A 14,523-nucleotide genomic window follows, 5' to 3' on the forward strand; every position below is an offset into this window, starting at 1 on the left:
AATTAGAGCTCAACACAGTTGGCTTAAAAATATAAAAAGTGAGGAAAAAGTATACTTCATTGTATTATATGGCACCTCTAACATAGGTTCTAGTTGCTTTTACATTATGACTGAAGCAACTAAATTTTAAGTGTAGAAGTTTAACAGTATAGTTTTTCTTTATAAAACTCAAAATTAATATACTCATTTTTGTATATAAAGTTTATAAAATAAAGTCAATGGTTCCAAAAATAATGATCAATAATATTACTGTTGTATTGATTAGGAAAATGTTAGCTATAGGAATCAGGAAACAACATTATCTGTATTTATAAAAAATATTATAAAGCAAGAGTAATTAAAATATTATTGTGCTAAAATAGAAAAACACAAAAAGATCAATATAAAGAAAGGGGCCCAGAAACAGATCCTAACTATATGGAAATATTATTTAATAAACATTGCAGTGTGAAAGGATGAATTATTCAATGAATTATGTTTTGTAATGGATTGTATACATGAAAAAAATCAGATTTCTACCTTATACCATATAAAAACTCAGAATCAGGTAATATACCAAAAATAAAAGCAAATTTTGCTGGCGCCACGGCTCACTAGGCTAATCCTCCGCCTTGCAGCGCCGGCACACCGGGTTCTAGTCCCAGTCGGGGCGCCGGATTCTGTCCCGGTTGCCCCTCTTCCAGGCCAGCTCTCTGCTGTGGCCAGGGAGTGCAGTGGAGGATGGCCCAAGTGCTTGGGCCCTGCACCCATGGGAGAGCAGGATAAGTACTTGGCTCCTGCCATCGGATCAGCATGGTGCGCTGGCTGCAGCGCGCTGGCCACAGCGGCCATTGGAGGGTGAACCAACGTCAAAGGAAGACCTTTCTCTCTGTCTCTCTCTCTCACTGTCCACTATGCCTGTCAAAAAATAAAAAAAAAAAGCAAATTTTTAGGCCTTTAGAAAAATGTATAGAAAAATGTCTTTTGACCTTAAGAATGGAAAGACATTCGGAAATACTTGATCAGCCCTCACCCTGACTGTTGATGAGCAGCTTAATATGTTATCCCTCTTAGTATTTTTTTTGTTTGTTCTACTTAATACTTTTGGTTGAATACTGTAATCAACACACAATTATTCTTAAGTGCTGAAACTTAACTGAAAAGTGATCGCTGTTAAATATAAGAGTGGGAATAAGAGAGGGAAGAGATGTGCAATTCGGGACATGCTCAAGCTGACTTACATCAAACAGTAGAGTTAGAAACATACCAGGGGATTCGAATTCAATCCCATCAAGGTGGCATGTACCAATGCCATCTCACTAGTCCCAGTGATCAACTTCTGTTCACAATTGATCGTAATGATAGGACTAAGAACCAAAGGGATCACATAAACAAGAATAGTGTCTGCAAATACTAGCTGATAGAATCAAAAAGGGAGAGAATGGTCCAACATGGGAAGTGAGATACACAGCAGACCCATAGAATGGCAAATGTCCTAACAGCACTCTGGCCTCAGAATCAGCCCTTAAGGCATGCGGATCCGGCTGAAATGCCCATGAGAGTATTTCAGGCATGGAAAGCCATGACACTCTGGAAAAAAAAAAAAAAAAAAAAAACCTAAATGAAAGGTCTCCATGAGTGAGATCCCAGTGGAAAGAATGGGTCATCAAAGAAGGAGGTACCTTTCTCTGAAGGGAGGAGAGAACTTCCACTTTGATCATGGCCTTGTCTAAATATGATCAGAGTCAGTGAACTCAGGGGGCTTCCATAGCCTTGGCAGCTCATGACAAGAGCCTAGGGTGATTACTGATGCCATAAACAAGAGTGTCAATTTGTTAAGTCAACAATAGGAGTCACTGTGCACTGACTCCTCATGTAGGATCTTTGTCCTTAGTGTGCTATACATTGAGATTTAATGCTATAACTAGTACTCAAAACAGTATTTTTCACTTTATGTTTCTGTGTGGGAGAAAACTGTTGAAATCTTTACTTAATGTATGCTAAACTGATCTTCTGTATATAAAGAGAATCGAAAATGAATCTTGATGTGAATGGAAGGGGAGAGGGAGTGGATAAGGGGAGGGTTGCGGGTGGGAGGGACATTATGGGGGGGAAGCCATTGTAATCCATATTCTGTACTTTGGAAATTTATATTCATTAAATAAAAGTTAAAAAAAAAGAAAAAAAACTGAAATACTAAAAAAAGGCAGAAAGTAAAATCATGAGGAAAAACATTGATATCAAGTCCACATTAATATTTAAAACTTTTAAATTAAAAAAAAAACACAAAAAAATCATTCTTTCACAGGCCATATTCTTGGAAAAGAAGGTATTTTCAGTACATATAATTCTAATAATTATGATCCAGAATATATCTTATACACACACACACACATGAAAATAATCCAGGGCTGGCACAGTGGCGTAGTGGATAACACTGCCACCTGCAGTGCCAGCATCCCATATGGGCCCTGGTTCGAGACTTATCTGCTCCACTTCCAATCCAGCTCTCTGTTGTGTCCTGGGAAAGCAGCAGAAGATGACCCAAGTCCTTGGGCCCCTGCACCCATGTGAGAGACCTGGAAGAAGATCCTGGCTTTGATTGGCTCAACTCCAGCTGTTGCAGCCATTTGGGGAGTGAACAGAGAGAAGACCTTTCTCTCTATCTCTTTTTGCCTCTGCCTCTCTGTAATTCTGCCTTTCAAATAAATAAATAAATCTTTAAATATATTAATAAATACAATGAACAGTAACAAAAAAGTATTTTAAAAAATCCAAGAAAAATGGGCAATAGCTATGGATTGCCAATTCACAAAAGTTGAAATCCAAATGGCCAAACTAAAAATGTGAAAATATGCTTCACTTTACAAGTAACAGAGACTTAAAAATTAAAACCAACAAAAAGATCATTTCTCAACCGCTAGATAAGGAAAAAATTGTTAACATCTAACAATGACAAAGTAAATAAATGAAAAAACCAAAACCCTCTTGCATAGCTCATTTTGTAGAGTAATTTTGCAGTACTTACTAATAAAGTTGAAGGTAAGAATACCTTCAAGCACAATAATTTCTACTACAGAGAACCTTTCAAACATGTACAAACACATATCGATACTCTTACTGAAATATTTATTATAAAACATATGCACATCAACAGAAAGAGCAAAATGTGGGATGATCACATATATTAAAAGATTTTTCTGTATCAAAACATACAACTAATTTATTAAATGTGAAGCTGTCTAGTATTCCACTTATGAATATACTTATGCTTGTACATGCTTAAAGTGTTTCTGGAATTATATAAGAAACTAGTACAATGGTTTCTTCAGTTGAGAAGAAACAGGTGATTAGACACAGGGAATGGAGGGAAACTTTTCATTAAAATGCCATTTTATGTGTTTTAAATTTTATGACTAGAGAAAATTTTAATTTTGTGGAAAATGGCTAAAACATGGATAAATACTATTTATATAAAATTATTAAAGTTAAAACAATTTTTATTTATTGTAGCAAAAGTGTAAATTCATGAAAGCAATAAATGGAGAATCATTTCTGGGAAGCAAATAGAATGGTAAAAGAATGCAAAGCATTTTTAACTATAACATTTTTAATTTAAATTTTTTAAAAACAAATCACACTTGATAATGTGGGGTTCTCATTACACAGATGTTAAATTATCTTTAATATATGCTTGACATATATCTTTTTACAAAGTACTTAGCATAGTATCTTGCACACAACATCCATCTAACAAATGTTACTTTCTAGTCTAAAAGGCCTCATTTTATCATAATTTCTAAAACTTACTCTGCTAACTCCACTTTGTAAGCACTGAGTGTTGCATGCATATTCATTTTGAAAATTGAAAGGGAACACTGTTCCTGTTAGGAGAGAAAAAAACTATTTTAAATATCCATGATGTCAATAAATTATATATCACGTAAAGAGCTTAAGTATCCAAGATAATGTTTACACTGTTTTGAAATGGTTTCTGATAGTTCATTTATTCAATATAAATTTATTTCAACCCTATGAAATGTCAGTTGCTATGTTAGAGGATGGGTATAAAAGTGTGAAAAGAAGTGTAGAGATAAAAGGATCTCACATCCTACTTTAAAAGGCAAGCTAATGACTGTACTGAAAGCTGATAAATGAAAAATTATATGAGAGATACAATGAAGGTACTAGGAGTGAACACAGTGGGTTTTAACATATCAAGAAAATCTGACAAAAAGAAGTATTTTAATCTGTCTTGAAGGTAATGATTCCTCTATGAACTTGATTTGACCAGGGGGTACAAATGTGTTGAGGAAGGCCAAAATTAGTTTCAATTTGCTGAACTTCTCTGTCTAGTAATTAGCTCCTACGTCACTGTCTGGATCTTACGAGAACTGTGATTAAATGAAAGATCAGGGCTACCAACCCATCCTGTGTCCCTTCCCATTCAAACATGTAACAACAGCCTTGGAGGGAACAGTGAAATACTGGATTTGCAGAGATAGAGGGAGGGGTATTGGAAATAGGTTCAGCCAGCGCCGCGGCTCACTAGGCTAATCCTCCGCCTGTGGTGCCAGCACACCGGGTTCTAGTCCCGGTCAGGGCGCCGGATTCTGTCCCGGTTGCTCCTCTTCCAGGCCAGCTCTCTGCTGTGGCCTGGGAGTGCAGTGGAGGATGGCCCAAGTGCTTGGGCCCTGCACCTGCATGGGAGACCAGGAGAAGCACCTGGCTCCTGCCTTCGGATCAGCGTGGTGCGCCGGCCGCAGCGCACAGGCCACAGTGGCCACTGTGGGGTGAACCAACGGAAAAGGAAAATTTTTCTGTCTCTCTCACTGTCCACTCTGTCAAAAAAAAAAAAAAAAAGGAAATAGGTTCATAATATAACTGCTGCCAATGGTTTAATATTTGTCCATTTAGGATAAAATCTGAGACTTTATCACTTTTAATAGTGATTCTGGGACACTAGAAAGATATGTGATCAAAACTGCTACATCAAAATCATCTTGTGAAGAAATATGACCAAAGTGGTTCCTTGCAGGAACCAAAGCTAAGAGAAAGAATGGGGCACAGAAATTGATACCATTCCTATCACTTCTGCTTCATCTTTGTTCTCAATTAATGGTCTGTATTTTCCCCCTTTATATATTGCCTGTTAATTCAGTCAAACAGGTGGACTAAAGAAAGTTTTAATAGATGATATGCATATCACCTAAGTTAAACCACAGAAGCCTCTGTGGCAACAAGTCATGAACAGAATAAAATTATAATATGACATGTGAGGAGTTAAACATCAAGTATTTCAAGAAGTTTTCTAAAAAGGATAGTTTTATGAACAAAAAGTTATACAATTTTAGTGTTTTATTCAGACTGTTTGAAATTAGGTATGTTCCAGCTCAAACACAACCCTAACCTCTACCAAAGTAAAAGCAGGACAAAATCCTGCAGATTCTCTAAGCGTTCTGTGCTAATTTTTTTTTCCTTTTTCCAGGTGTATCTTTTAAAGGGCTCTATCCCCAGCATGATGGCATCATAATTATTATAATCACAAGGCACAATCTATATTGGCAATATCACACTCTAACAAGAAGTCAGTTAACCATGAAAATGAAACATGAAAAAAATCTCCTTGAAACAGAAGAGAAAATTCGCTTTCATTACTTCTGTAAACATCCACCTCAGTTATTTTATATTTATTATTTATCCTTTGCCTTTCAATTACTAATTAGCTATAACAAATTAATGTTTAGCAAATTATACACTCTATTACTCACCAGGGGAAGAAGTCAGATGACGAACAGGTCTTGCTGGTTGAAGCGGTTTACCAATCAATTTTTTGGTTTCCATTGTCACAAAGACCTTGAGGTTCCATACTTTAACAGGAAAAAAATACATTTTTATCTTTCAGACAAGGTAATTGAGATATTTTTAAATACAGACAAATAACCGAAACATTCACTTGAAGAAATCTAGTTGAGGGGCCTGCGCTGTGGCGTAGCAAGTAAAGCCACCACCTGCAATGCCGGCATCCCATCTGGGCGCCAGTTCCTGGCTGCTCCACTTCCGATCCAGCTCTCTGCTGTGGTCTGGGAAAGCAGTAGAGGATGGCCCAAGTCCTTGGGCACCTGCACCTGTATGGAACACCTGGAGGAGGCTCCTGACTCCTGGCTTTGGATCGGCTCAGCACCGGCCATTGCAGCCAACTGGGGAGTGAACCAGCAGATGGAAGACCTCTCTCTCTCTCTCTGCCTCTCCTTCTCTCTGTGTAACTCTAACTTTCAAATAAATAAATGAATCTATAAAAAAAAAGAAATGCACTTGATAATATGGAAAACACAAACACAAAAGCATTTAAAATATAAGCAATAACCTCAGTCCTCTTTATAGCATTTGTTACAGATGAACATATTCTCTTTAAACAATTTCCTCCCTTAACTTTCCTGTCTTTGTTATTTTGGATTGCTTCCTATTTTTTGATGGTCTCCTCTGACTTGCTTAGCAGATTCCTCCTCATGTGTTCTCCCATTATTAAATGCAAAGATTATTAATTTGGCATTGGTCTTCCTAGCCAACCTCATCTCTTTTCATGGTTGCAACTCCTATCTACTTGATACTTCCAGCATCCTCTTTTCAAAATTCCCGTTCTATTTTTCTAATTGTGTGATGCTATTTAAATTTATATATTATCACCACTACTTCAGAGTCAACATAGCCAAAATCAAATTAATTACATTGACCCAAAAGATGTACTTCATCCTGTACTCCTTAAAGTCATCACAACCCCCTTAGATCATCCTTGGTCAAATATTCCTTCAATTAGTCTCTAAATTAGAGCCTCCAATTAATAATTAGTCTCTAATTCCTAAATGTATCGCAAAGCCTATTTTATTCATTCTCATCACTAACTTCTTAATTCTACAGTAGTTATTAATCCATCTCAGTGTTACCTTTTAAATAGTTTAAATGTTTTCCCTTTATATTCTTGGGAGATCAAGGATATATCCATAACATGACATTTAAAGAACACTGTACTCTAATAGTTGACTTATTTATCTTTCATGTTAAGAAAAGTGAGGAGGTGCCAGCACTGTGGCCTAGTGGGTAAAGCTGCCACCTGCAGTGCCAGCATCCCGTAAGGACACTGGTTCTAGTCCTGGCTGTTCCACTTCTGATCCAGCTCTCTGCTAGGTCCTGAGAAAGCAGATGACCCAAATCCTTAGGCCCTTGCAACCATGTAGGAGACCCAGAAGAAGCTCCTGGCTCTGGATCTGCTCAGCTCCAGCCACTGCGGCCATTTAGGGAGTGGACCAGCAGATAGAAAACCAACCAACCAACCAACCAACCAACCTCCCTCCCTCCCTCTGTAACTCTTTCAAATACTAAATAAATTGGAGGGAGGGAGGGAGAAGAGAGAAAGAAAAGCGAGGAACAAATTCTTCTGAAAGTGAGGAAAAGTATTTTTATTCACCCTGCATCTCTTGAAACTAAATTAGTACCTGGAATGAATTCAAAGCAGGTTCTGAACAAGCACTCCCCAAAGAAATGGATACATACACTCTTTGCTCTATAAACTAAGATCCCCTTAGACACACTCTTACTAAAAAGACTTGAGTTTCCCATCATCTTATTGGTTATTAAAATGTAAACAGCAGCCAACATCCATACAGTGTACAGTAAACCACCTATCTATATTATTCAGACAATCTCTATAAACTAGGCACTAACAGAGAACAGGTTTCAGGTCAGCCTACCGAGGTTATCATGGTACCACTACCCAGTTATAGAACTGTATGGATAACAACCTCTACCTTCTATGCTTGATATGAATACTATATAAAATAATCCACATAAAATACTTGGCACAACACCAGGTACAACAAAAATTCAACAAATGTTAGTTTGTGTATTATTATTATCCCCAATTTACAGATAAGGCTTAGAGAAATATGTCGATTTTCTGAAGGTCAAGCATCTAGGAAGTAATGGGTATACTCATACCCATGCTTTTGGTCAATACTCTACAATCTACCTAGCTCCAACCTATCTTTCCATTTCACACCAAACAAAAACTGCCTAAATTCTGGGAAATAATCTTTCTATATGCTCACAAAGGAACCCCATAATCTTCTTCAAATGTATTACTTAACTGCACTAGTTGTAATAATCTATTACTTGATATTAGATTTCAGTTATTTTAAAAAATATTTATTTGAAAGGCAGAGTTACAGAGAGAAAGGAAGAGAGACAGAGAAAGACCTTCCATCCACTGGTTTAACTCCCCAAATAGCTCAATGGCTACGACCAGGCCAAGTCAAAGCTGGAGCTAGAGCTTCATCTGGGTTTCCCATGGGGTACCAAACACTTGAGCCGTCCTTTTCTCCTTTCCCAGGTGTACTGTCCGAAGAGTCCTCTCCCTGCTGCTCTTTTCCCAAATAGCTATTCATCTTTTTAAGACCAAGGTCAAGCTTTTTTATGAGCACTTGCTTGGCAATATCTATCTCAACAGGTAATATTAAATTAGCTTACATGAAGTTCTTTAGTAGCTAATGGTCAAATAGTCAAGAAAGAAAAAGAAGGAAGAAAGTGGGGGACAGGAGGGTGGAAGACAAAAATAAAAGCAGTGGAATCATTCCTCAAAGAAGAATTATTCTTTCCTTATCTCCCTCCTCTACTGGTCCCTACTACATTTTGTCTGACAGGTTTTCCAAAATGCATCATAGTAAATATATTACATGCCCATTTGAGTAGACTATGAGCTAACTGAAGCTACAAAACCTGTTTTTGTATCACAGCAATAAGTTTTACAAATAAACCCTATATATTTAAGTATACCTTCATTTTAACTAAAATCTTCTAGAGTCTGCATGGGGAACAAGCTTTTCAAATTTTTATACTTAGCAAAAATAAAGCCCCATTTGACTGTGGATCTGTTCATCCCCAAATACAGATCATAAGTCTAAAGAACTGTTCTCTAAATACAGGATAGGCACAATAATTCCCTTTTAGTTCCAGGAAACGCTTAATCCTATTTAAAAATTCCTTTGTGCATACTAATTCAAATGTTAAAGTCACATGTTTATAAACAACCTCTCAAAATCAGCAATGATAATCAAGTGTTATTTTTCCTGAAATTTAAGAAAATCCAAGCAATATTCAAGTCATTACTTATGTACCTTTGTAATTTATCTACTAATTAGTATCTGAATGTGGCTGAGAACATAAAAACTAATTCAATCTATACTTGTTGGCTGTATTCATAATGTTTAACATAACAAGAAACAGAATACAAGCACAAAAATAAAAAAAAAAACTTCACTATTTATTTAATATTTTCTTTGTGGAAAGGAATGTTCAAAACAATGACCAACAAGCAGTTGTATTGATTTAACATTTACCCTACACATTTTAATTAGGACACTAATACTAGTAGATAGTAACTTTCCATCCTATTTCCCATAGGAAACTAGTGAATCAGAATGCAACAGTACTTTGGCACACATTTCTTTTTCATTGCTCAGCTGAAACTGAATTGTAGGCTATGAAGTCTTTCCCCATTGCTGAGCAAAGCAAATCCACAGTATTGAAACTAGGGATTTTCAAGATTTGGGGAGTTAACGGAACTCCATTATTTGATTTTGCAACACAAGTAAACAAAATAAAATCTACCTACTCTTCAATTTATAGTAGGAAAGTAAACAAGAGCTCCCCATATAAAACATATATATATATCAGTTAAGAAAAAGCGCTATATAGTACTCTACTTAATATGTTTTTAGAAAAGTAAACTATGACAGTACAGAAACACTCTCACTATAAAGAACAAGTTGGGGAATAAAATGTATACTATTTCCTACCATAATATTATTAATAGGAAGTTATTTACAATTAATTATTATTTTAAAACTGATTCATAAGTATAATCAAAATGACTACACAAACCAAAATCTAATTATCACTTAAGAATACAGAAGACACATGAAACTACAGAATACTGAACTTTATACTTTTTTCTTATGCATAGATACACAAATTCAATGCTTTTCTCATCTCAACTAAGCACTAATCACACACTGTGGCCATAATCTCTGCATTTCGGGGTGCAATTGCAAAATTAGCATGGATTTCTATTTCTTTCTTCATAACTCATATATATAACATCAGTTCTTACCAAAGATCTTAGCAACCTCAGTATATATTTTTTTTTCCTTTCCTTAGTAGAGTACTTTCACATTTTTCCTTAATAGAAGCACTTTATGACTTTTCTTTGGCACATCTGAAGGCTCAACATCACTATGCTTTTGCTTCGGGTCATTATTAATAAAGGTGTTATCTAATAATGAGCACCGTGATACCTGGAAATCCATATGATAACCAAGACGGGCACAAAATAACAGGAGAATAGTGCATGTTGCATGGATATGCAGGACAAAGGGCTAATTCACATTCCAGGAAAAGCAGAGAAGAATGGTACATGATTTCATCACACTACTCAGAACAGTTCCCATTTAAACCTTACACATTTTTATTCCTGGCATTTTCAATTTAATATTTTGGGATTATAATGATGGAAGGTAACCGATACTGTAAAAAATAAAAGTGTTATGGGGGAACTACAATAAACTTTACTATACAGTCATTATACAAAATACCTTTAATCTTAAACCCAAATGCCTGCTTCATTCATGTAGAGCTCATAAAGTTTCCTTTGATGCTACTGCTTCTACCTAGGGTGAGTATTTATGACATCAACTTGTACCAAGGAAAAACAGCTGCAAAATAAACAGAATCTTACCTGCAACACTGGGTAGCAAGTAGTGGCCCTATCTTAAAACGGTATCTTTAAAATATAAACATAGCTTCACAACATAAGTGATTTTAAGGAGATTTTGATTGCATGCCTTAAAATATTGTGAAAATATATACTGAGAAATAGATGCTGAATAAAAAGTTTCAATTTCACACATACTTAACAAATCATCTCAAAATTTCCCGCTATACTAATAAAACATTGGTCTGTCAATAGGAAACCCATTATAGCTGTTACTCTAAACCTGGCAAGACTAACCATTATCTTAGTTTCCTTTCTTATGAGTTTGGAAAAAATATGAATCCCCTAATACCACTAATTTTGAAATTACAAATTAAATCTAGAATTTTCTAGAGTATGGTATAATGATGTAATAAGCCACATACTTACCAATTTGGACACCATCTTATTGCTAAATATATACTACTTTTTAAAGTTAAAACGTTTTAAATCCTATTACATGCTAACTACCTAACAGATATTATCTCACTTAATTCTGAGCCATGCATGAACTGTTACTGGAAATTAATGGCCCCAATTTACAGATGAGAGACCTGAGGCTCAGAGTAATTAGACAGATACCCAGGTTCACATAGTAAGTGCTAGAAATGAGGATTTGGCTGCAAAGTTCAGGTCCCTGTCTTTACAATTGCCTGTTTGTTAAATGAAAGGTCACCTGACTGTACACTGTTCCATGGGGCACTGCGTGTATGGATAAAAAGATTAACTAGAAGAAGGCGCAAAAAGCCTTGCTGAATAAAGTATGTGCTAGTGATTTCCATTTCCTCAACTTACACTTTTCTTTAGAATACCAAATAAATTACAGGATGGCCATGCTTTCCCCATTCTGTCGAGATGGTGCATCGCCATACCAATCATAGGTCACAAGGGAAGAAACATACTATGTAGGAGTTTTAGGAGCTGGGCGATACTTAAAATCTCCCATTTAAATCCTAGACTTCAAAGTGCTGACGATTCTGCTGCAACTAAGAAGTAAGAGGGCATAAAATGCGGTAACAAAATGAAAAGACCACATTTCCATTTACCTTGGTGTTTTTTCCATAGGATAACCAGATAGGTTTTGATCTCAGTTTTCAATGCTACTTGCATATAAACTGCCCACACTGACAAAATGACAGTCGAAAAGCAACACAGAGGAAATACAATGAGGTAACAGCGAAACCAATTACAACTTAGGCGGTAAAAGACATCTTAACATTCCACAAATCTAGAGGGAAAATACTAAAAAGCTGCAAATCGAGAAAGTTCCATCACATTTTTCATTTCTTGCTTTCTCTTAATGGCAAAAAAGTTTGTCTCTCCCAACACCCCCCCCCCATCTGAAGCGTTTCAATGCAAACACTGTCTAACATTTAAATGATTTCGATGGGATCCACCTGTCCAGGTAACCCGTGTTTGTGACTGCCCTAACAAATCCAGCGTCTCTTGTAGGTAGCTTTGCCTGAGATGCCACAGAGTAAAACGTCCTGCCGATGGAATGAGGGGCAAAAAGCCTTGAAACCGCCGCACCGCTAGCCGGGACAGGTGCCGGGACCGGAGGCGCTGCGTGTCCACCTAGCCGTCCCGGTGGCCGGTCGCCATATCACCTGGGCAGTGTGATTCTCCCAGCCCGGGTTCCCCACCCTTTCCCGCCGCTCTCCTCCCCCGGCTCAGACCTCTAGCGTCGCACGCCCTAGCCCACCCGGAGACCCTGCGAGGGCCCTCAGCGACTCACCGCCACCCGCCCCAAGGCGCCTTTCCCTCGCCTCAGCTGTGCCGCCGGGGCCGGGCTTCGGAGACGACGCCCACACCGGCCCACCTGCGTCCCAGGTGCCGCTCGTCCTCCCCGAGTCACCTACCGCCTCAAGATCCAGGAGGATTTCGGGGCGGCAGCGTCGCCGAGCTCTGCCCAGACGCGGCGGCCGAGCGCCCCGCTGCCCGTCGGGGAACGGCTCCCGCCGCGCGTCCGCTCGCGGCCTCGGGTCGCGGGGACGAGGGGCGGGGTGGCGGCAGCTCCGAGGGGCGCGAGGCGCGCACGCGGCGGGCACCGGGTGGGAGTGGGGCGGGGCCTCGGGCTCCGGGCCCGGTGGCCGGTCCCGCCCCTCTCGGGCCAGAACCGTTAAACTGGCGGCGCGCGCAGCAAGTGGCGAGCGGCCGCTCTGAGGTGCTGACAGGCTCGCCCTGGACGGGGCGCACCCGCATGAACTGTCTTTGGGACCCCAGTCCGCGGCCCTGCTTGTCCGGGGACTGGGAGGCACGAGGCAGGCTGCCTGCGCGGGGTCGTGCTGCCTGGTCCAGGCCGCTTCTATCCGGGGGGAGGGGGCTCCTCTGTGAGCGGGGGCTCCTCTGTGAGGGAGGTCGCCTCCGTGGGGTGGGGGAACCTCTGTGGAGGGGGCCGCCTCTGGGGGGCTCCTCTGAGCGAGGCCGCCTCTGGGCAGGGGGGCTCTAAGGGGGCACCTCTGACGGGGTTTTTTGTCTGTTGGGGGGAACCAGCTCTGGGGGGTGGTCTCTAAAAGACTAAGAGCCCACAGATAAAGGGGAGCTGGAGATTGCCTCTGTGAGGGAGTCCCCCACCCTGGCCCCATACTGAGCCCAGCTGACTCCATCCTGCCTCCAAGTGCCTGCGTCGGGATCCGCTCCCCCCCCCCCCCACACACACCATGAGTCCAGCAGGTGCACTGAACACGGAATTTGAGAAATGGTTTACATCTGGCATGAATACATCTTCCCGCACAGATTACTGCCTTAAAATCAGCTGAAGCAACTCCATCCCATCCAAATCCGAACCCTTTATTTCTAAGACACTTTGATTCTTTGGTTCATTTCTTCATCGCTGTCTATGCCCGTGCCCTCTGGGGGCACCCACTGGCTGTGCTGGGGTTTGTCCACATCACCTCCAGGCTCAATCCAGAAAGGCGGAGGAATAGGGAATAGTTCTGTGCGTCCATACTAAACACCGGGAGGGAGGGACAGGAGATTTAGGCTGCGATCACAGGCCAGGAAAGCCTACCTAGGCTGACTCTTGGGTCTAAAAGGTTATAAATTTTGGCTGGGAGAAAAGGCTGAGAAAGGAGAGGAGGAAGTGTAAAAGGACACCAAAAGGAGAAACTGGAGTTGGGGAATAGTGGGGAAAATGAACCAGGAGAGGGAAGGATGACTGATTTGGAGTTGTTTATAATTGACTTTTAAATAAAGCAACGACTTTGGAGGATTCAGCAGTGTAAACAATAGTTTGAAGGCGTGGAGGAGATAGTAAAGTTAAATAGGCCATAGGAAGTCTTCCTTGGAGGCATTTACAACTCCACTAAGAGATGAGCTAGTTGAGCTAAGTAATGAAAAGGGCTAGGTCTGGGAGATGCTGATGAGGTGAAGTCTATGGAGTTTAGTGACTGATTGGATGGGAGGGGCAAATGAAAGAATAATGAAGGCTAACTCAGGTTCCTAACTGAGGCCCACAAATGAGGTGGTAGTGGTAACATAAAATAGGGAATTCAAGAGGCAGAACAGGTTGGGGAGGGAAGTGATATGTTCAGATTGTGACTTGCATGTTTGAAATTATAATGGAGCATTTAAATTGAAGTATCCAAAACCCTATTTTAAATTTGCACACAGAAACTATATACTCATATGCAGAGCATATATAGCATAAGCATACCCATATACATCTTAGATATTATAGATTAATTGAAACATTGAGATGTTGATTGCTTTAAGATAATTTACACATTCCAAAAGAAGCA

At 39.6% G+C, this 14,523-nt stretch overlaps 1 protein-coding gene across 3 annotated transcripts in view; it reads right to left on the reverse strand.

The window, feature by feature from the left end:
• The window catches only part of C6H8orf88 (chromosome 6 C8orf88 homolog), a 35,061-nt gene extending 22,175 nt beyond the window's left edge, over positions 1 to 12,886 (reverse strand). Inside the window, exons 1-4 of one of the 3 annotated variants that reach the window (XM_089335508.1) lie at positions 12,460 to 12,530; positions 11,830 to 11,907; positions 5,751 to 5,849; positions 3,790 to 3,863 (exon numbers count right to left, since the gene is read on the reverse strand). In XM_089335508.1, coding sequence (XP_089191634.1) covers positions 3,790 to 3,863; positions 5,751 to 5,849; positions 11,830 to 11,893 — 237 coding nt within the window. In that variant the 5' untranslated portion in view covers positions 11,894 to 11,907; positions 12,460 to 12,530. Of the gene's footprint in view, positions 1 to 3,789; positions 3,864 to 5,750; positions 5,850 to 11,829; positions 11,908 to 12,459 lie in introns of all 3 variants that reach the window. The other 2 variants (XM_008255721.5, XM_070075837.2) reach the window with 2 other exon arrangements.
• Positions 12,887 to 14,523: the final 1,637 nt, after the last annotated feature.

The sequence above is a fragment of the Oryctolagus cuniculus genome, chromosome 6, assembly GCF_051225735.1.
Source record: "Oryctolagus cuniculus isolate XC-2025 breed Fujian yellow rabbit chromosome 6, ASM5122573v1, whole genome shotgun sequence".
In the NCBI taxonomy this organism is placed as follows: domain Eukaryota; kingdom Metazoa; phylum Chordata; class Mammalia; order Lagomorpha; family Leporidae; genus Oryctolagus; species Oryctolagus cuniculus.